Below are 23,202 nucleotides of genomic sequence, written 5' to 3'. Positions count from 1 at the left end.
TTTCAAAATGCATCAAGAACCAAATTCAATTAGTAGAAATGCTTTTTTCCAAGATGGTGGCAGCGTAGGAAGCAGCATCGGATCACAGGGAGAGGAAGTAACCAAACTAAATAGGAAGGTACTGGGGGGGGGGGGGAAGGGAGGAAAAAGAAGCAGAAAGTTAGATAAGGAAGATAGAAAGGATAAAGGAAAAGGAGAAATTGGGGCAAGGAGGAAAACACTAGCAAACAAGAGTGCAGCAAACGAACGGCTGCACATGGAGTCAGAGGCAGCCGGCAGCAAAGAACGAGAGAGCCAGCTCAAGAGCACAGCTAAACAGCTCAACACTGGGGAAAAAAAAGGCAACTGAGAGCAGCGAACCGGAACCGGAGCACTCCCCCACATCCGACAGAGCAGCCCTGCAGGATAATAAAGGGGATACTGGAGGACTTCTAGGCCAACAGAGGCCTATCTGAAAGGCCCAGCAGCCCTATGACTTATCCCAGCACAACGAAGCGGAGACCGGCATAGCATACCAGGCCACACGATGCACCGACAGCTCAAACGGTGGAGAGGAGGCAGCCAATGGCAGCTCAAAGCAGAGGACTGATGAGACAGCTGGGGGAAACCAAAAGGAGGGGGTCGGCAGCAATGCAAAGCAGTGGACTGGTGAGGCAGCTGGGAGCAGCACAGAGGTGGTGGGCAGCGGCAGCGGTGGACCGGGAGGCCCACAGGCGGTGGAGAGGCAGCAACAGGAGCCAGGAGGCCTGCAAGCAGCAGCAAGGCAGCAGTGGCAAACCAGAGGCCTGCAGGCAATGGCGTTCTTTTCTGTAGACCGGGAGGCCTGCAGGTGGAGGTGAGGCAGCAGCAAACTGGGAGGTTTGCAGGTAGAGGCGAGGCAGCAGCGGCAAACTGGGAGGGCTGCAGGTGGAAGCAAGGCAGCAATGGCAGGCCAAGAGACTATCAAACATCAAACTCATGGAATAGGCAACCGAGGCTATTATGGTATGCAATACATGTTCCATGTATGCATTGATGCCAAAGAACACTCAAACTATACATGCATCAGATGCAAATTATGTAAACTACTACAGGAAAAGGTTAGGAACTTAGAAGCAACTCTAGCCAAGCCCCAATGTACAAAAGAAAGCTCCACCCAAATCAAACCAAACAATGAACAAATAACTCCCAGAGGACTTGACCCTACTGATAAACCCTTGGAGGAAGACAAATGGAGGTATTTCACACACAGAAGAAAACACAATACCCGAAGAAAGAAATAGTATACAACAAACAAACCCCCTCTGCCAATCCTACCCAACCAGAAACAGCCCCACTAAAACTGACCAATTGATCTCTCCCCTTAGACAGAAACACTCAGACCCACAACCCCCCTCAAAGAAGACATGCAGACACCTAGCAAAAAGACAACTTCAAATATCCCTAAAAAAAGTCACTTCAAATATTCCTAAAAAGCCACATCAACAAACACATCTGAGATAAACAGAAAAGCACCCCAGACTGCAGCCCCCCCCCAAAAGAAAGGAGAGTGTTGGTAATAGGAGACTCTATCCTCAAAGGAACAGAACCATTCATCTGCAGACCAGACATACAATCCAGGGAGGCATGCTGTCTCCCTGGAGCAAAAATCAAAGATGTGGCTGAGAATCTAACCAAAATAATTAGGCCCACAGATTACTACCTGCTCCTCCACCACCACATTGGGATGAACGAAACAACAAACAACCTGAGTACAATAGTGAGGGATTACAAAGAACTAAGTAATAAAGTTAAGAAGCTAGGAGCACAAATACTGTTCTCATCAGTACTCCCAATGAAAGGATAACACCCATTGAGGGAAAAAAGAATCTTAGAAATAAACCATTGGCTAAAGAGTTGGTGTTGCCAAGAAAACTTTGGTTTTCTGGATCATGGACTGCATTTCCTACACGAAGGACTCTTGGCAAGGGATGGGCTACACCTCACAAAAACAGGCAAAAATGTACTTGGAAAAAGACTGGCCCAACTCATCAGGAGAGCTTTAAAATAAAACTGAGGGGTCTGAGAGACCAATCTCTAGAATCTCTAGAACACAAAACCAATCACAAATCCCGAGAAAATAAATCAAACAATGAGGTAGGCTGTGATGAAAAAAAAGAAAAATTCAAACAACAGGAAACACTCCCATGGATAGGCATAAAACTCTTAAACACTTTTATACAAATGCTCAAAGCTTGGGGAACAAACAGGGCGAACTAGAAGCAATAGTACACGAGGGAGGATATGACATAGTTGGCATAACAGAAACTTGGTGGGACAAAACCCATGAATGGAATGGACTGCAGGATGGATACAAATTGTTCAAAAGAATCAGGTCTACAAAAAGAGGAGGGGGAGTTGCACTATATGTAAAGAGAACACTACATATCTGCAGAAATGCACATGATCAAAAAAATAAAATCTTTCCAGAATGTATATGGATCAATATAAAAGAAAAAAAAGTGACATTACCATAGGTGTATATTACAGGCCACCCAACCAATCAGAAGAAATGTCAAGCCCTCCCGGGCTCCACACACAAGAAAGGGGGGAACAGCCTGGTGACGGAGGAGGAGAACCAGCACAGGAGCTAGGCAGCTCACCATTTTGAACGAAAGAGTGAGCCGCAGATCCTCTGGCAACTGTTCCGAATACTGGAGCAGCACAGGGACGATTCCGGATCCCATGAGACGCCGCACATGGGCAGATACGCTGCTGCACCTGCGCAGAAGAAGGACAAGCTGCCGAACAGCTGATGAGTGGCAAGCCGGTGCACAGCTGATAGGCGGTAGCCGGCAATTAAATGGTCAAGGGGGTCCCAGAGAAGCCTCGGAGATGATGGAGGTTTCTCTAATTGCTGCTGGGTGCTGGTTGGGAGAAGAGAGGGTGGGGTTGTAGTTTGTTAGGCAGGAGTGTAACGGAGTTGTGGCTTGGGATTAATTGGTGAAGGGTGGAGTAGTAATTGGTGACGGGTAGGATAGTAGGAGTATATTTAAACAGAGCTGGGAGGCAGTTGCTCCCAGTGCAAACTTTGTAAAGCATAGAACCTGATTGCTAAGGTCTGTGTGAACGTCATCGCTTTACCTCAAGTAAACTGGATTTTGTTTGATCGAACGTGCTCTTGTGTTTTCCTTTTCCTGCAAGGGTCTGGTAGGAAAGCTGACAGAAAGTTTGCGCTCCCCTTTTTTGAAACCTTTTATAGGTTCCCCTTGTTTTCCTTTTTGTGTATCACTTTCCATTGTGTTTCCTGTGCCTAGTCTGCTTTCTGTGTCCACCGTAGAGGTGTGTTGACCTGAAGTTGGGTGGCATAGGTTGCATTTGAAATATGGCAGAAGGCATGCAGGATATTACTCCAGGTGAGGCTGACCATGATGAGGTCCAAGAGGAGGAGATAAGAACAGAACCTCCGGTCGTTGAACAACCATCAGTACGCCCTAAGGTGGTGGAGCCTAGTCCAGTAGACCTTCCAACTGATGTCCCAGGGTCCCAAGGAACAGCAGCAGGGGGGAACTGTTGTGACCGGATTGCCAGAGGGATATGGAATTGGACCAGGGGAGGAAGGTCGGATAACCTCCCAGTGGCAGGAACGATGTATGATAGATGAAGATAAGGAGGACTGGAGCTATGCCACGGCTCCTGGGCAAACTACCATGGACCTCTTGGGTGAGCAATTTGGAGAAGAAGGATACCAAGGCGCATCCTCCTGGCAGTGGTGGGTCCCAGGGCCAGAAACAATGTCATGGTCACAAGTTGGTTCCTCCTCCACCCACTCAGCCACAGGACGGTTTAGATTAGCAAGTCCAAAGTTGAAGCTTGATTCCAGCTGTGGGGGTCACTTATACCAGGGAAGGGTTGGTACTCAAGGTCCCACTCGACCCATGGATAGGTCATGGGGAGGGGGTCCCAGGAGGCCTTCAGCAGTTCCATCTCAGGGGGTCAGGTTAGGTCCCGGAATCCCACTCTCAAGGGGTTCAGAGATCACTGGAGGAGGGGTTTCGGTAGGTCCTTCACATGCACCTGGTTGGGGTTCCGGACCATGGTCACAGGCCTCTGTCTGGGGTCCTCCATCCCTTAATGTGACATTTGATGGGAACCCAGATAGGCTGGCCCTTTTCCTAAGTCAAGCCATAGGGCACATGGATAGATATGGTCACCTTTATCCCTCTCAGTGGGCTATGGTAGGAGCAGTAACAGCAGCCCTATGGGGGGAGCTATGTAATGGAAGCTATGGAATGCGTGGCTGACCTACATAGTGACCATGCTCGGGAGCTAGCTAACATTGGAGCGTTCCTGGGGGCTCTCCGAACTCGTTTTGAAGATGTCTCTAGAATTCAGAGAGTGGAAGGGGAGGTGTTAGGTATAAAGCAATGGGGCCGACCAGCTGCGCAGTATGTCAGGGATTTCCAACATGTAGCCAGCAAATTACGAACCTGGCCTGAGCGCCTGTTGGTATACCAGTTCCGGGCAGGACTGGATAGAGATCTGAGACAGGCATGTGTATACCGGGGGATTCTAGGTAAATTACAGTGGTGGTTCAGGGTAGTCACAGACTTGGACCCGGGGTTATAGGAGTTTCGTTCAAGAAGTGATAACCAACTGGGACCACGCAGGAATCTGAACGACTCCGGCCTCTGGGTCCAGTGTCTGCTCCACCTGGTGGATTACCTCGTCCAAATTTTCGCTGTTTTTGGTGCAACCTGCCGGGGCATCGATCTGCGGAATGCCTTGAGCCACTTACTAAGGGAAGGGTGAAAGTGCCAGAAAAAGGTACATTGAGAAAAATCCCTGAAAGAACGAGTGCAGCACAACAACATATCAAGAGTTCAATGCCGCGAGCGGAGAGGTTGAATGCTGATGAAGGGACCAGCAGTGTGGGACCCCAACTGATCATATACAATGAGGATATAGGAACCTCAGAAGATCCCATGGTAAGCGAACCCATTCATCCATTCACTCTCCCTATCACAATTACTAGTACATATTCGAGGCATCAAAAACAGTGTAACGCCCTCCTTGATACTGGGTGTACTAGATGTCTCATTAGTGAACAGGTAATATGGCAAACAGGCATTAGAGTAAGGGCTTTACACACACCAGTATGATTTGAGCAAGTAGATGGGTCCTTATTGGGGGGGGGGGTACCTGCCACCTACATCACTGAGCCTGTGAGATTAGAATTAGGGGAACATTGGGAGATAATACGATTTGTAGTAGTCCCATCCATGAAGAAAATGTGATTTTAGGTTTAGCCTGGTTGGGCAAATAGGGACCAACCATCTGGTGGGAAGGAGGGTATTGCAGAGTGCGCATTGGTGTGGGTCCTCAGCCACCTCCTCATGAACAAGTGAAAAGAGGAGAGGAAATTATAACTGACCAAGTAACCAGGGAGGAGGGGGAGGTTGATTTTCCACCAGAATACACCGACCTCGCAGATGTGTTTAATGAACGGGAATGCAATGTGCTACCACCACACTAGTCAACCGATTGTGCCATTGATATAATGGCAGGGGCAACCCTCCCGAAGCCTCGTATGTATGTTATGACTCCTAATGAAATGGCGGAATTGAGAAGGTATATTGACAAAAATCTAGTGAGAGGTTTATCCAACCTGCCCGGTCGCGGGTCATGGCTCCTGTTTTGTTTAAGGAGAAAAAAGATGGGGGGTTACGTTTGTGTGTGGACTTTCGGGGTCTAAATGGAGTCTGTATGGAAAAATTACATCCCCTTCCACTCATGAAAGACCTTTTGGCCCATTTAGCAAAAGGAAAAATCTTTACTAAATTGGATTTACAAGAGGCGTATTACCGGGTATGTATAAAGGAAGGGAACAAATGGAAGACCGTGTTCAAAAGTCCATTGGGCAGCTATAAATATAGAGTAATACCGTTCAGATTACAGGGGGCTCCTGCTGTGTTTATGCAGCTTATAAATGAAGTGCTGCATGAACATTTGTATCGAGAAGTTCTTGTATACCTTGATGACATTCTCATATATTCGGCCAATAAGGAAGATCATGTGCAATTAGTCCGCCAAGTGCTATGCAAACTCCTTGATACACAATTATACGTTAAGCTATCAAAGTGTGCATTTCACCAAAGTAAATTGGACTACCTAGGATACAGAATATTGGGAGGAGGGGTAGAGATGGATCCAATGAAAGTGTAGGTTGTCCTAGACTGGCAACCACCATGGACGCGTTGTCAATTGCAAAGTTTCCTTGGCTTTACGAATTTTTACAGGCAGTTTATTCCATCTTTTGCTAAAGTGGCATTGCCATTAACAGAGTTACTGTGTACAAAAGCCACAGGTAACAAGCCCCGTCCAAACCAACCATTACCCTGGTCACTTAAGTGCCAACAAGATTTGAGGCTTTAAAAGTCTTGTTTTCAAGAGAATCAATCTTACGACATCCCAACCCAGATGAATCTTTTGTCGTACAAACAAGACGCAAGTGACCTGGTGTAGGGGCAGTGCTTTTACAAAAGAATGAACAAGGAAGATTGCAACCTTGTGTGTGTTCACCTCTCGTAAATTAACCAACACTAAGTGAGGGTGGGCGATTTGGGAGAAGGAGGCGTACACGGTAAGGTGAGCATTAGCCACAAGGCATCATTTTTTAGAAGGAGCAAAAGAAACTTTTCAGGTGTGGACTGACAACAAAAATTTGGAAGCACTACAAACACCCAGACGACTTGCTCCAAAACACGTGAGATGGGCGCTATATTTCCAACGATTCAAATTCTGACTAAAGTACATACCCGGAGGGAGGAACTTTCTTGCGGATGCGCTATCTAGAAAACCACAGTACCATAGTAAGCGGGAGGAGGTGGTTCAAGCCCTCATACCTCCAACTGTGCAATCCATGGATAAGTTCGGGTGGTACGATCTGGTACAAACTCTGCAAGGCGCTCTTACAGTTGATCCATGGTTAACAAGCCATCCCCTACTCTTACTATGAGAGATAGGCTAGGATGGAGGGGTGAGAAATTATATATCCCACAATCCCTACGGGTGAAGATTCTCAGGTGAGGCCATGATGTTAAGTCAGCTGGTCATTTTGGGTTTTTAAAAACCCTGCACCTGCTCAAACGACAGTTTTGGTGGCCAGGTATGAAAACGGATATAGAGAAATACGTTCGGGAATGTTCCATGTGTGCAACTACAAAACCACGGGTGGGAAAACCGTCAGGCCTACAACAAGTGTCTGATCCTAACCATCCTTGGGAAGAGATTGGCATGGATTTATAGTCGATCTACCAGCCAGCCACGGTAACACAGTAATATGGACAGTGATAGACCTGTTTTCAAAACAGGCACATTTTATCCCCTGCAAAGGGTTACCATCAGCGAGGCGTTTAGCAAAACTATTTGTAGCACATGTCTTTTGCCTACATGGAGTATCTCGTCGCATTATATCAGATCGAGGAGTGCAATTCACCATCCGATTCTGGAGGAATTTCATCACGTCTATTGGTCCATCTCAGGGATTGAGTTCTGCATTCCACCCTAGTACAAATGGAGCAGCTGAACGTGCCAACGCGATGGTCAAACAATATCTTAGATGTTGTATCAATTATCAGCAGACAAATTGGGCTGATCTTCTACCATTCGCTGAAGTGGCATATAATAACATCCTCCACAGCAGCACAGGGTTTACTCCATTCCGGGTGGTACATGGAATAGATTTTGTCCCTATTCCCAAATTACCTCATGGAGATACTGGGTCACAACAACCAAACGATTGGATACTCCAGATTAAAAGCATATGGAAATCAATAAAGAAGGCACTACAGAAAGCGGAACAATCATCAAAGAGACAAGCCGACAAGAAGAGAAGTCCATAAAAATGCTTTCAAGTTGGTGAAGAAGTGTACCTGTCCACTAAATACTTAAAGTTACGCAGGCCATGTAAGAAGCTAGGGCTAAAATATATCGGGCCTTTTAGAATAGATTATTAATCCATTGATGGTAAGAATAAAATTACCCCTCAGCCTTGGTAAAGTGTACCCCATCTTCCACAGTGGGCTACTAAAACTGGTTAAGAAATCCTCATTTAGGTAGGTACAACAACCCCCTGGTCAAGTTGGAGGAGGTCATTACGAAATCGAGAAATTACTCGATACACAGTATCGAAGGGGTCAGTTACAATACCTAGTACTGTGGAAGGGATACCCAATGTTGGAGGCATCATGGGTGAGGGAGGCAGACGTTGATGTCCCTTGCCTAGAACATAGATACCATTGTAAATATCCCCTAAAGCCAGGAGGGAGGGGGAATGTACCTACAACTCTAACACCAACCTAACTATGTGTTTTGCCTACTTCCAGGAGGACACCTGGTAGGGGGGCCGCCTGTCAAGCCCTCCCCGGCTTGACACACAAGAAAGGGGGGGGACAGCTTGGTGATGGAGGAGGAGGCAGCTCACTGTTTTGAACGAAAGAGTGAGCCGCAGATCCTCCAGCAACTGTTCCGAATACTGGAGCAGCACAGGGACGATTCCGGATCCCATGAGATGCCGCGCATGGGCAGATATGCTGCCGCGCCTGTGCAGAAGGACTAGCCACCAAACAGCTGACAAGTGGCAAGCCGGTGCACAGCTGATAGGCGGTAGCCAGCAATTATATTAAATGGTCAAGGGTGTCCCAGAGAAGCCTCAGAGATGATGGAGGTTTCTCTAATTGCTGCTGGGTGCTGGTTGGGAGAAGAGAGGGTGGGGTTGTAGTTTGTTAGGAAGGGGTATAATGGGGTTGTGGCTTAGGATTAATTGGTGAAGGGTGGGGTAAATATACTCCTACTATATTTAAACAGAGTTGGGAGGCAATTGCTCCCAGCGCAAACTTTGTAAATTATAGAACCTGATTGCTAAGGTCTGTGTGAACGTCATCGCTTTACCTCAAGTAAACTGGATTTTGTTTGGACGAAAGTGCTCCTGTGTTTTCCTTTTCCTGCAAGGGTCCGGTAGGAAAGCTGACAAGAAATAGATGAACTCTTTGCCAACCAGTTAACAAATGCATGTAGGAAGCATACCACAGTAGTAATGGGAGACTTCAACTACCCAGATATCAACTGGGAGACAAACTCTCCAGTGAGTGGGAGATCAAACAGATTCCTAACCAACCTAGCCAACAACTTTGTCACCCAAAAGGTATAGTATAGGTGGTACCTTTCTCAATAGTAGCAACTGTGAGAGGGATATTGGAGTCCTAGTGGACAATCACTTAAATATCAGCCAGCAGTGTGTTGCAGCTGCCAAAAAAGCCAACACAGTGCTAGGCTGCATTAACAGTGGGATAGAATCAAGATCACATGAAGTGTTAATACTACTTTACAATTCCTTTATAAGGCCATACTTGGAATACTGCATCCAGTTTGGGTTACCACAATGTAAAAAGATATTGAGACTCTAGAAAGAGTACAGAGAAGAGCAAAAAAGATGATTAGAGGACTGGAGGCTAAAACATATAAGAAACGGTTGCTGGAATTGGGTATGTCTAGTCCAGTGATGGCAAACCTTTTAGAGACCGAGTGCCCAAACTACAACCCAAAACCCACTTATTTATCACAAAGTGCCAGGGCTGCATCAGCATTGTGGTGCCCTCGGGTGGGGGGGGGCAAGGAGGTGCCTCTGAGTGCTGCCTCTGGCACGCAAAAAACAGGGGCACAAAAATGGGCCACTGTGCTGCAAGGCGCAAAAATGGCTGCCGCTGCGCTGAAGAGTGCAGATACAAGGCGCTGGATCATGCAAAAATGGGGCAGGGCTAGTGAGTATCACGCAGGTACTAGCCCTGCCCCATTTGTAGCACGTGCATGTTTGCAGCCCCGTGTGCACATGAGCGTGTGTAAAATGCTTCCCCCTCCCTTTCTTCCAGTCCACCAATCAACAATGGTTGGTGACCTCTGCTCTACCACCTCTACTCGAGCTTGTTAGTCGGCTGCTTCGCCTCCTTTGTGCTGGGTGGGGCTCCTGCTCCAGGTGGCAGTGGCGGCCTGATGGACATGCTGCTGGTGGCGATGGCGCGCATGCCAACAGAGAGGGCTCTGAGTGCCGCCTCTGGCACCTGTGCCATAGGTTCACCACCACTGGTCTAGTCTAATGAAGAGAAGGACAAGGGGTGACATGATAGCAGTGTTCCAATATCTCAGGGGCTGCCACATAAAAGAGGGAATCAAGCTATTCTCCAAAGCACCTGAAGACAGGACAAGAAGCAATGGATGGAAACTAATCAAAGAGAGAAGCAACCTAGAACTAAGGAGAAATTTCCTGACAGTTAGAACAATTAATCAGTGGAACAACCTGCCTCCAGAAGCTGTGAATGCTCCAACATTGGAAGTTTTTATGAAGAGACTAGACAGCATTTGTCTGAAATGGTATAGGGTTTCCTGCCTGAGCAGGGGATTGGACTAGATGACCTCCAAGGTCCCTTCCAACTTTTTATTGTTGTTGTTGTTGTTACATTCTACATCTTTTGCTTTTGAGAGTCATTATTGTCCATTGAAAGTGCTCCTTTGTTTGATTCTTAATGATGGAAAATTACTTTGTCTTCCCATTTCTGTTATAGCACCAGTTTTTTCTGATCTATAAATATTTACCTCATTGCTACTTGCTATTCCAGTTCTTTAATGTTTTGTTCAAGGACTTGCTTCCAGTACATGCCAGGTTGCTTTCAGACAGGAACAGAAGCACTCTATAAGCACTGAAAATTATGACTGCACAGTCCAATTTATTTATTGATCTCCATCTTCAATTGTTAAGGTTCTGCCTGTTTATGTTTCTTTTCTCAGGCTCTTAGATTAGCTAATTACCACACTCTATTTAGAGCAGGGGTGTCAAACTGCTGGCCTATGGGCCATTTTCATCATACGGGAGCCGCGCCCACCCCATTGCCAGCAACAGCAAAAAAGCTCCGATATGTTGCGTGACGTCACGTGATGTCGCAAGTTTGACATGTCTGATTTAGAGAGAAAATTTGTTAAGAATATCCCTGCTGAACTCTCCTGACTAATGCTTGTCTACTCATCCTTTTCACTGGCAATAGGCTTGCTCATTAGGGTTAATTGCCTTATTATCCACTTACAGTTAGAATATGAGTTCTATAATAAATAAGGAGCAATCTTTTGTAATTAGAAGCTAATCAGACAATGTCCTTCATCCCTATCCTTTGTAGTTGAATGCAGTCTCTAAGAACATACTGCTTTTCTGGTTATGCTCCTCTATTCCTTGCCTCTTCCTTCAGTTGAATTCTAGTGGTAAACTGCTTTTTGCTCTTCCTGTTTACTTAGTCAATAGGCCATCATAACTAGTACTCTGTTGTTATTTAAAGGAACAAACATAAATCTGATCTCTTGCAATTTTCCACACTGTCCAATTAATCTTCAAGTTGACCCTTTTTTGGTTTAAAAAAATGTCAAAGGGTGATTGCATTGCAAAACATCTAAGTTAGAGGATGTTAGCGAGATCCATTTACATGCAACAATTTTTATATATACAAGAACAAAAGCATATATGTAATATCAATAAAGGAGAATATTTTACCTCAGGATTGAAGTGGGGGGGTTCTTGGTGCTCTCTGAACTTGCTTGTTTTCTTGCAGATGTTTCATTACCCTAACTAGGTAACATCATCAGTGCTAGTAAGGAGTGCACTGACAGCAAACCGCACTCCTTACTAGCACTGATGCTATTATCTAGTTAGGGTAATGAAACATCTGCAAGAAAACAAGCAAGCTCAGAGAGCACCAAGGACCCCACATATATGCAAGATGAAAGGGAAATATTTATTTCTGAGCATTTTATTTTCATACTTGAAATCAGTTGGTGTGTGACTAGGATTCATTCTGTCCATGTCTGTCCTTTTCTATCAGCAATTAAAAGTATATTTTGTTAAGAAAAGTATAAAACAACCTTTATCCAGCAAACTTCCTTTCTGGAGATGAACCAGCATATTCAAATTACTATCGTATTAGCTTCATAATCAAATATGCATATCTTATTAATTGGGCATGACAAATCATGCCCTTTTTTTCATTACTTACCTGTGCTTTCAGAATGCTGGTGACCCAGTCCCATAGCTCAGATTGCCCTGTGCATGTTAAATACCTACAGAATAAACACTAACAATTATTGCCAATTCTGGTGATCTTTGTCTCATTAACTTCTCTAATTCAACAAATAAGTATAACATCCACCAGAGCAGCTAAAAAAAGTATGAGTTTTTTCAGAGAAAGAACTCAGTAATGGAACATGAGAAGTGCCCTGTCATAAGCAGCGTTTTCTAAAAGCAGCCAAGTAGATAACTATTGTTGTTGCTCATCTTTATGAACTCATAAATAGTATTTATTCCCAAAAATTTTTTTGAACTTGTAATAAAACTTTCTTTTATTAAAGATTAAAGGAAACTTACACTTCAAAGCTGTCAAACTTCTTGATCTAAAGGTTTCTAATAGATTAAAATCAGTTAAAGAGCTATTTCCATAAGAGATTAGAGCAATGGTTCTCTACCTTTTTAATGCCGCAACCCCCAACCGGTTGTAAGTCGAGGACTACTCAATCGGTCGTAAGTCGAGGACTACTCAACTGGTGCAGCACCGTTTGCAGAATGGGACTTTTGGCAGGCTCAGCAGGGCAGAGACAGTCTGGACAAGTCCTATTGGCTTTTGAAAGCCAATAGAATTAGACTCTATTCAAGAGAGTCTATTCTATTGGCTTTCAAAATCCAATAGAATAAAAGGGAATAGCACAGCTAAGGAAAAGGGGAAAAAATGGTGGACTGCGTTGTTTGGCGACCCCCGTGAAATGGTCGTTCGACCCCAAATGGGATCCCGACCCACAGGTTGAGAACCGCTGGATTAGAGGGAAGTTATGTGAACTTAGTGTTCTTTCAAAGGTGCAAGTGTTGTTTAAACAAAATGGCTATTTCCTTACCTCCCCGGGCTCTAAACCCACTGGAGCATGCTATCTTGCAGTCTGGAGCACTTGTGTATCAGTATGTAGGAAAGATACTGCCTACAGAATCGTCAGATAAGAGACAGCACAGCCTGCATTTTGGATAGTGGGTGGGGCAGGAAGCTCAGAAGGGATCCTTCCTAATTTCTCAGCTGTAAAGATGATGGTAAGAAATTGTAGTTTCAGACTTGCAAGATCCTATTCATGCAGCTTTACAATAAATTAGAATTAGCTTATCAGGTTGTGTTTCTTGTCTGGTCTACCTGGTAAAGGCTGAAATCATTTTTGCATATCTCCTTTATAGCTTGAAAAACTAGGAAGGGTTCCTTCTGAGCCTTTTGCCCTGCCCACCATCCAGCTGCAGGCTTAGCTGTCTCTTACGTGACTGTGACCTAGGCAGCATATCTTTGCCCCCTCCCCCCAGGTCCTTCCCACATACCATTACAACATTTGTGAAAACTTTGATTTTAGAAAATCACAGACTAAGGGGCCAGATAAAATTGAAATAAGATTTTGGAATTATTTATTAATTATTAAGAAACCTTCCTGTGGAAATTTGTTTTTGTTTTGAATTTTAAAAAGTAAAATAGAAGGAACTAGAGGGTATTAAAGATTACAATTAATGGAACACATACACTCAACATACAAAAACAAAATAAAGCAAAATATTCTAATGGACATATTGAAATATATTTTTGAACAATGGACTCAGAAGTTAATAATGTCAATAGAGATATCTGCCTCTAGCAAGAGACTGTCTAAAAGGTGTTATGAAACAGGAACAAGTTTTACCTAAGATCTAGAATTTAAAGTAGATTTACAAATGACAGGCTACAAGAATGATATGGTAATAGGTGTTACACTGGACATACAAAAGACATCAGCTGATGATTTAATAATTAAAAGGGATATAGAAACGATAAACCAAGGACCACAACCTGAGTAATTTTTCTATGTTAGATGAGGCTTGTTGCAATTTTGAAGGCTCTTTTGAGAAGAGACAAAGAAAAATGAAAAATAAAATCAAATTGTACAAAAGTATTTGAACAATTAAAGACTAAGATTGTTAAAAATAAAAAGAAGGAATATAAATCTGCTTTATTTAACCAAGGTTAAAATCGATATATGTTATCTCTGATAAATTTTAGAATAGAATACAATTCTTTATAGGATAGAATTCTTTATTGGCCAAGTGTGATTGGACACACAAGGAATTTGTCTCTGGTGCATAAGCTCACAATGTACATATAAACAGCAAGTAATAGAACAGATAATATATCATAAATCATATTTACAATCATTAATCATAAGTTGCAAACAACAATTGATAAATCATAAAAAACTAATAGGAGAAGATAGTAGAGAGATGAGAAGATGAAAAAAGATGAGAAATGAGACAGTGCTGTGAGAATTAATTGTTCAACAGAGTGATGGCACAGGTTGTTTTGGCATGCAATGCTCTGTAGTGGCCTCCTGAGGTGAGAAATTGAAATAGATCATGTCCAGGATGTGAGGGGTCTGTAGATATTTTCTCAGCCCTCTTTCTGGTTCATGAAGTATATACTGTAGGTCCTCAATGGAAGGTTAGGTTGTTTGTGATTATTTTTTCTGCAGTCCTATCTTTCCATTGAAGTCCATGTCTGTCCTGTTTCATTGCTGTACAAAACCAGACAGTTATTGAGATACAAATGACAGATTCAATAATTCCTCTGTTAAACTGTATCAGCAGATCCTTGGACAATCTGAGCTTTCTAAGTTGACACAGGAAGAACATTTTTTGTTGTGCCTTTTTCATGATGGTTCTAATGTTAGGAGTCCATTTCAAGTCCTTGGAGATAATAGAACCTAGAAACTTGAAGGTCTCTACTGTTGATACTGTGTTGCCTAATATTGTAAGAGGTGGTAGAATAGGAGAGCTGCTTCTAAAATCTACTCATATCTACAGTTTTAAGAGTGTTCAACTCCATATTGTTCTAGATGCACCACAGGGCCAGTTGATCTACCTCTCAGCTATATGCAGACTCATCATCATCTCAAATGAGACCAATGACTGTTGTATCATCTGCAAACTTTAATACTTTAGCAGAAGGATCCTTCAAGATGCAGTCATTGGTATATACCAGTGGTTCTCAACCTGTGGGTCGGGACCCCATTTGGGGTCGAACAACCATTTCACGGGGGTCGCCAAACAAGGCTGTCCGCCATTTTTTTCCCCTTTTCTTTGGCCACGCCCCTGGCACCTGGTGATGTATAAGTGGTTGGGGGTCACCACAACATGGGGAACTGTATTATGGGGTCGCGGCATTAGAAAGGTTGAGAACCACTGGTATATACAGAGAAGAGTAATGGAGAGAACTCACAGCCCCAGTGGGCACGTATGCTAACTGAATGGGTATTCAATGTGATTTTCCCTAGCTTCATCTACTGCTTCCTATTTGTTAGAAAGTTTATAATCCATCTAAAAGTGTGGTCAGACACAGCTAGCTGAGTCAATTTAGAGAGGAGGATTTCAGGAATGATGGTGTTGAATGCCAAGCAGAAGTCTACAAAAAGGACCCTTATATAGTTCTTTGGGGATCAAGATATTGTAAGATGTAGTGAAGTGCTATATGGACAGCATCATATGCCAATCTAGTTGCACTGTAGGCAAGTTGCAAGAGGTCTAGCAGCAGATTTGTAATGGCTTTCAGGAGGGCCAACACTAACCTTTTGAAGGTTTTCATAACTACAGATATCAGAGCCACTGGTCTGTAGTGATTCAACTCCTTGATGGAGGGTTTCTTGGACACCAGAATGATAGCAGAGCATTTGAAGCAGGGAGGGACATAGCACATTTCCTGTGATTTATGGGTGAAGATGTAGGCCAGTTGATCAGCACAAACTTTTAAGCAAGAGGGAATTATCCTGCCTGATCCTGATGCTTTTCCATCTTTTTTTCCTGTGAAATAGATCTTGCATATCTTTTTTTCTGATCACCAGAGATAGGTGGCCCAGAGGGATGGAGTCGGGTGTAGGAGACTTAGCTGTTATTGGTGTATCTGAGATGGAGAGGGTAGTGATAGTTGACAGTGGTCTCCTCTCAGACCTACAGTAGAAAACATTCAGGTTATATGCCAGTTGCTGATTCTCTTCCATAAGGGAGGGAGGTCTGCTGTGGCCAGTGATATTTTCAGGCTTTTTCACACATTTGCTGGTTTATTTATGGAGAGGTGATTCCTCAGCTTTTCAGAGTAGCTTATCTTTGCTGCACTGATCTCCTTTGTTAATACATTCCTGGCCTGATTGTACAGTCTAGGACATTTAGGCCCTGACCCTTGCCCGTACCCCCTTCACTCTCAGCTACCAACCTCAGCTGATATACAGCCAGCTTTCCTCCTCCAGTAGCCCTCCCCCGGCCATTCTCCATGGCCAATGGCCCCCCTGGTCCTCCACTCCGGCCCTTTTCCCCTGCCCATTCACCCAGGCACTATTTCACCCAGGCATTTTGCTGCATGGAACAAATAGCCCCCAGCCAGTCGGGTGGCAGGCAGAAGCAATGGTGCTGTGGGGGCAGCATACGATTGGCTGTGGATAGGACAATGAAACAACATTAAAAAGTGGGCAGAGTGAAGGAAGGAAACACTAGGACTAGAATGGGTTAGCAAGGTGATCATTGGGAGGGGAAGGGGGAGCAAACTTTGTGGAAAAATAAAAAATCATTTAGATGCATTTCACCCGGTGGAGCCCTCACATTATAGGGGTCCAACAGGGGACCAGGGACCAGACAGGCACCAGGAGGAAGGGGGACTGAAACCAGACTGGCGTGAATGCAGAAAAGGGGGAGGGGTCTGGGAGAACTGAGTTAAGAGCCACACAGAGGCCCATCTGATCCGTCCACTGGTAAAAATGTGCCAGGACCCTTTTGGCATGTCAGAAGAGCCTGCAAACTGTGGAGGCCCAAACCCATCCCAACTGTGGAGTCTCTGTATTCTATTCACACTTTCTCAGGTAGCGCTATGTAAACATATAGATGCCCCCATGCACAATTTCCATTCTTCTCTCTCTCTCCACAACTCTCCCAAGTCTAGATGCCCTCCAGGCAGTCTGTATTACAATTCCCATCCTCCCCCACTTTCTTTCAATCTCCTCGACCCAGAATGCAACTGGTCACAATGCTCATCACCCCTAAGGGCTGTTTTGGCTGGCTCCTCCCCCCTTCATTTCCTGCATTGTTGGAGCTGGCTGAGTTGTGAGCCAATCTGTCTCTGTGAAGTCCCCTAGAGGTGCCCCTCCCTCCCTGGTCCCCCAACATACTCTCGCCTGTCTGCCTTCCCAGTGGCCCCAGTGGTTGCTACTCCCGCCACTACTTCCTCTTCCCTTCCTTCCGGTCCTGGGACAGATCCGCACAGCCCTGAACAGCGGGATGCTTTCATGCAGCAGCTTTGCCATTCTTGACACCTTCTTTTTATAACTAGGGCCCCATCCCGCCCAGTACAACCTGTCAAACCATAGCTCTTGTCATAAGCACAACCCCTTTTAAAAAAAAACCTTGCAGAGCAGCCCTGGAGTTTAAAAAAAAATTGCATCGCACACTGCCCCCCCCCTCAGCCCTGGCAATCACACGCTGCCCTTGCAGCACCATTGCTTCTGCCTGCCACCCGATTGGATGAGGGGCTATTTGTCCTGTGCTGCAAAATACCTGGGTCAAAAGATGCCTAGGCAAATGAGAAGGGACGAAGGGCTGGGACGGAGGGTCAGGGGGCCATTGGCCATGAAAAATGGCTGGGGGAGGGCCAGCGGAGGAGGAAAGCTGGCTATAAATCGGCTGAGGCAGGTAGCTGGGGGCAAAGGGGTGAGGCCAAAGATCGGTGCCTAAACATCCCATTCTGGATTGTACAGCATTCTATCTGATTTCTTGTAGGCTTCCTCTTTGGCACAGCATAGATGTTTGATCTTAACTGTGAACCGAGGACCCAGATTGTTGGGGGCAATATACTGACTCTGTAAACCGCTTAGAGAGGGCTGTAAAGCATTGTATATAAGTCTAAGTGCTATAGCTATTGCTATTATTACTGTAGATGCATAAAGTTTTGATCTGCATACATAAGGTCTCACAAAAACTAACATATGACATCACAGTGTTAGTGAGTTCATCCAATTCCGCTGATGCAGCTTTGAAAACATTCCAGTGCAGTCAAGGCAAGCCTGTAGTTTTAACTTTGCCTCTTCAGTCCAAGACTTCACTGTTTTAACTATTATTTTATGATTTTAAGCTGTTGCCTATAAACAAGCGCAAGGGGACTCATTCAGTGATCAGGGTGTCCCATAGCCACTCTTGGTAGAGAGTGATAGGCATCTTTTATTTTAGAGTAGCAGTGGTTAAAATATTCTTGCCTCTAGTGAGAGAGTTGACATGCTGAATGTATCTTGGACGCTTTTGGTTTAGGTTAGCACTGTTAAAATCTAATACAGTGAGTAGAGAGTCTGGAGATCTCTGTTCAGCTCATAGGGTTTGGTCAATTAAGGTTTGCAATGCCTTGTTTATGCAAGTTTGGGGTGGTATGTAGACCCCAACTAGGATGAATGAAGAAAATTCTTGGGGGGAGGGAAATAATAGGATATGCAAATGGTGAATAGTGTCTGTAAGTCCACATCACCACATTTCTTTAGTATGGTGACCTTTTTACAACATCAGTTGTTAATATAAAAGCAGATACCTCCACCCTTCTTTTTACTGGATGGTTCTGCAATTCTGTGTGCTCTTTGAATCTGAAATCCTAGGATTTTCAAGCAGTTATCATTAACTGAATCATCCAGCCATGTTTCAATGAAACAAAGGGCTGCTGAGTTGGAAAAGTCTGAGTTCTTATTTAAAAGGAGCAATCCATCTATCTTATTTACAAGTGAGTGAAGATTAGTAAATGGAATCCTAAGTTGCATTAACAGAGGGATTGAAACAAGGTCACGTGAGGTACTAGTATCACTCTATAAAGCCTTAGTAAGGCCACACCTACAATACTGCATGAAGTTTTGATCACCACACTATAAAAAAGGTGTTTAGACTCTAGAAAGAGTGCAGACAAGAGCAACAAAGATGATTAGAGGCATGGAGGCTAAAACCTATGAAGAATAGTTGCAAATGTAAGAGGTAAAATAATATCAGGAATTGTTTAATGATATTTTTTAAAAGGTGGGCAGTACAAATCCATCTATTTTAAAGATATACAGACAGGGATAACACATTGGCAGTATCATATGAAGACATTTAATCCTAATAAGATCAGCTGAAACTTAAGGAGTAAGCTTAACAATGGCAAAATGGAGTAACTTAAGCTTTTTAGAAATAGGACACATGCAGGATAATTACTTTGAAATATGTAGGTTCTATAGGAAGCTAGATGTAACTGCAAGTAGGAGAAAATATAAAAATAAAGATAGGGCTAGTGTCAGCAAAAGGTCATTGTTAACAGATATATGAAATATAAGGGCTTTTTCCTGGGAGGGGATGAACTGAAATGTATTTAGGCGCTTCGGATTAGCTGATCGGGATGAGCAGGTGGGCTGTTGAGTGCGATGGGGTGGGGGGGGAACCAGCTTCGTGAGAGGGTATAATGTGATTTTAAAAATTGTGTGTGTGGCTTAATCTCCTGCATGAGTTTAAGACCACCAGCCTTTGCAAAAGCATTCTTTCAATAAAACTTTGTTCCTGGAATCCCAAGTGAGTTTGTTTGGAAATCTGAGCCACGTTCCAGACACAAGAATTGGCAATGGCTAATCTCGTGAAGAGAAGGACCAGGGGAGACATGGTAGCAGTGTTCCAATATTTGAGGGGTGATCACAGAAAGGAGGGGGACAACCTATTTTCAAAAGCACCCAAAGGCCAGACAAGGAATAATGGATGCGAACTGATCAAGGAGAGATTCAACCTAGAAATAAGGAGAAATTTTCTGACAGTGAGAATAATCAACCCATAATGGAACAGCTTGCCTTCAGAAGTGCTTGATCACTGGAGGTTTAAAAGAAGAGACTGGACAGCCACTTATCAAATACCGCAAGGGGAAGGGAAAGTTTCTTACCCCAAGCTTCCTGTGTCTTTGTAAAATGACTCCTCACTTGCCCTTCCTTCTCTTGTTTCTCTTCTGCCTTTTTTTAACTGACATGGCAAGAGAGATAATTGCCATTCCCTCAGCCAGAATTTCCTCCGCATTTGAAAAGAAAGCTGCTTGTTATTTAAAGTCCACTGTCTGATATTCAAAATCTCATCTCTTGAATATGAAATTTGCAGAAGGTCACAGAAAATAATAGAAAACATCAGTACTATTACTAATGGATTTTTGCTGACATCAGGATTGAAATAAATATGCTTTATGGATTTGTTTATAGATGAAAGATGGGATTTGGGAAGAAGCATCTGTTGCATTTTAAGAAAAGGTGATAAGTTACTAAAATTGTTTATACATGAAGGTAGGAAATCACTTCTTTATATATTACTTTTCTTTTTATTATATTCTTGTTTTTCTTTCTTTTCTTAATCTATGTTTTCTTTTCTGTACATTCTATGTTTTAAAATTTGTATTAGTTTGTATTTTATTTGAATTCTATAGCCACCCATCTCAACAAATGACTCTAGGTAGTATACATCATAAAAACAAAATAATGAAAACAATACAATATATATATATGATCATATTTATATTATAAATTATAATCTTTAATAACATTATTATTTAAAAAAAGGGAAATCATGAATGATCATCACCCTGCAGATGTTGCAGTTCTCTCATCTTTAGCTTATCAAAGAAACTATGTATTTAAACTTCTTTAAACTCTGCTACCACAGAATAATAAACTACATCTCTGGAAATAGAAAACAGTACACCATCACTGTTTCCATTTGTTAAAGTTGAATATTTACTATTTACACTGCCTATATCCCCAAGGTAACCTGACAGGCCCAGTAGCATTTTCTTACCAAGGTTTTTCATCAAGAATGGAAACAAATCTAAGCTGTGCATTAAATTTTGAATGGTGACATTTGTAGATTGAAATGCAGCCAATCGAAATATGGTAAGGACGTTATCTACCATTGTATAAATGAGATGAAACAATATTTGTGTTATTCTTTTCTTTAGCTTCTCTGTGCTTGAGATGACAAAAGCACCAAGAAAGAAGAACAAACTAAATGGTAGAAATATGGATAGTCAGTGATTGAGCAGGGGTTGGACTAGAAGACCTCCAAAATCCCTTCCAATTCTGTTATTTTGTATTCTTATAATGGCAATGTAATCACCTGGCCAGAGCATGTATTAGCTGTGAGAACTGTTTGGCATTTAAAGGGTTAAGCGCTGTCACCTTAAGAGATGACTTATGAGTAATGTAGTTTTAGTTGTTCAGTGAATCCTATGTTAACAAGTCAATGGGAGGGGCTACTAAGTTCATCACAGGATATCCTGGCTATGTGCCAGCTTGTAAAAGAAGCCTTTGTGAAGAAAGACACGATGTGATATGTCCTAAATAATATTGTAGATAATGTTGAGTTATAATGCATTGTATTTTAAGTTGCATGTTTAATTTTAGGTGCAGAATTATATAACAAGGTTTATATTCACTTCACTGATCATATTTTTGTAAAAGATACTCACAATTGCTGTTTTTGAAGAATTAGAGTAAAGCCCCATCTGTAATAATGAGAAATAGGGTATGATTAGAATTTAAACAATGAGCTGAAACTAATTAATGAGCTGAAACTAAACACATCTGGGGCTAATCTATAGCCACTTAAACAAACAACTACATCACCAAAACCTGTAGTCCCTAAGTTCTTGATAGGAGAAATTTTGTTGATAGTAATTTCCTGCTTTTATTTCTTTTTTTGTGTGTGAAAAGGTTGGAGCACTAAAAGGTACCCTAAGCCTTGCAGGTAATTAAGAATTTTCACTCTTTAAAACTTCTCTCTGCCCCCAAATCAGGTTGATTTTTCCTGCTTCGAACATACTTTAAGGTGCTTGACCATCTTCTGTACCACATATAAGGCACAAAGGCAAAGGATCATTGTAGGGAACAGGAGATGTTGCCCCCACCCAAACATAAAGAAGCTAAGAATGTATCTTCACAGAGGAATGCAACATCTTTCCACATGTCTCTTTGCTTTTTTTTTTGTTGTTGTTGTTCCATTTCATGTATTAAATGATGGCAAATGTGTATTAAGGCTTCTACGAAGAACTGGAACTTGCTACCAGTATATTCTGTGCATAAAGCTATAGGTAGTCCTTGACTTACAACCATTTATTTAGTGACTATTCAAAGTTACAATGGCACTGAAAAAAGTGACTGATGACCATTTTTCACACTTAAAACTGTTGCAGCATCGCCATGGTCACATGATCAAAATTCAGATGCTTGGCAACTGACCCATATTTATGATGACTACAATGTCCTGGGGTCATGTGACCACCTTTTGCAACCTTCCGACAAGCAAAGTCAGTGGGGAAGCCAGTTTTACTTAACAACCATGTTACTAACTTAATAATTGCAACAATTCACTTAACAATTGTGGAAAGAAAAGTCATAAAATGGGGCAAAATTCACTTAACAACTGTCTCACTTAGAAACAGAAATTTTGGGCTCATTATGGTTGTAAGTCAAGGACTACCTGTATATAGAATAGTAATCAGTGCTTGGACAGTTTTGACATTTAAATATCTACCACGCTGTAAATATTGCATCTGATAGCCACTTGCCGTGAAGGTGGTTTCAGTTTTTTTCGGATCCCCAGGTAAACCTTGGCCATATCCAGTAGCCACTCTCGCTCTGGCTTGACACTCTAGAGGTGTACAATAGAAAGACAATCCTCAATTCACATATATATAGAAAGGATTACAGTTTACATTAGGATTATTTTGTCCACCTTTATTTCACTACATCCAGGACATTTGACCAGACAATTACTATTCAACCTTAATGAAGTGGAATTATTTTTTCACTATACAAGCACACTTGAAATAGCTTTTAGTCACTTGCATATGTAATCTATTATGCCAATTCAACAAAAACCCAATTCCTAGATTCTTGAGAAAGGCAACATTCAAATTATGGACTTAACTTTTCTATTTCCTTACTTTTATTTAAAATGCTCTTGTCCAATAACCTAAGGATACTTTTTGTCATAGAATTCATTTCCATAGGATGCCTCAGCCAAGACCTGTGAATTAGTTTTGTAATGCCATTTAAAACAAGAGACCACAGACTATCTTTCTGGAGTGG

General features: G+C 42.8%; 1 protein-coding gene across 4 annotated transcripts in view; it reads right to left on the bottom strand.

The window, feature by feature from the left end:
- The window catches only part of ARAP3 (ArfGAP with RhoGAP domain, ankyrin repeat and PH domain 3), a 120,697-nt gene that overhangs the window by 7,617 nt on the left and 89,878 nt on the right, over positions 1-23,202 (bottom strand). For 3 of the 4 annotated variants that reach the window (XM_039326041.1, XM_039326039.1, XM_039326040.1), the window contains exons 29-31: positions 22,680-22,762; positions 21,582-21,617; positions 12,051-12,114 (exon numbers count right to left, since the gene is read on the bottom strand). In XM_039326041.1, the coding sequence (XP_039181975.1) occupies positions 12,051-12,114; positions 21,582-21,617; positions 22,680-22,762 (183 nt within the window). Of the gene's footprint in view, positions 1-12,050; positions 12,115-15,705; positions 16,046-21,581; positions 21,618-22,679; positions 22,763-23,202 lie in introns of those variants that run through there. The other variant, XM_039326042.1, reaches the window with a different exon arrangement.

The sequence above is a fragment of the Crotalus tigris genome, unplaced genomic scaffold (genome assembly GCF_016545835.1).
Source record: "Crotalus tigris isolate CLP2741 ecotype Arizona unplaced genomic scaffold, ASM1654583v1 scf7180000024339.11422700, whole genome shotgun sequence".
NCBI lineage: Eukaryota > Metazoa > Chordata > Lepidosauria > Squamata > Viperidae > Crotalus > Crotalus tigris.
Note: the sequence above shows the minus strand (reverse complement) of the source record. Positions and strands in the feature narration are given on the sequence as shown.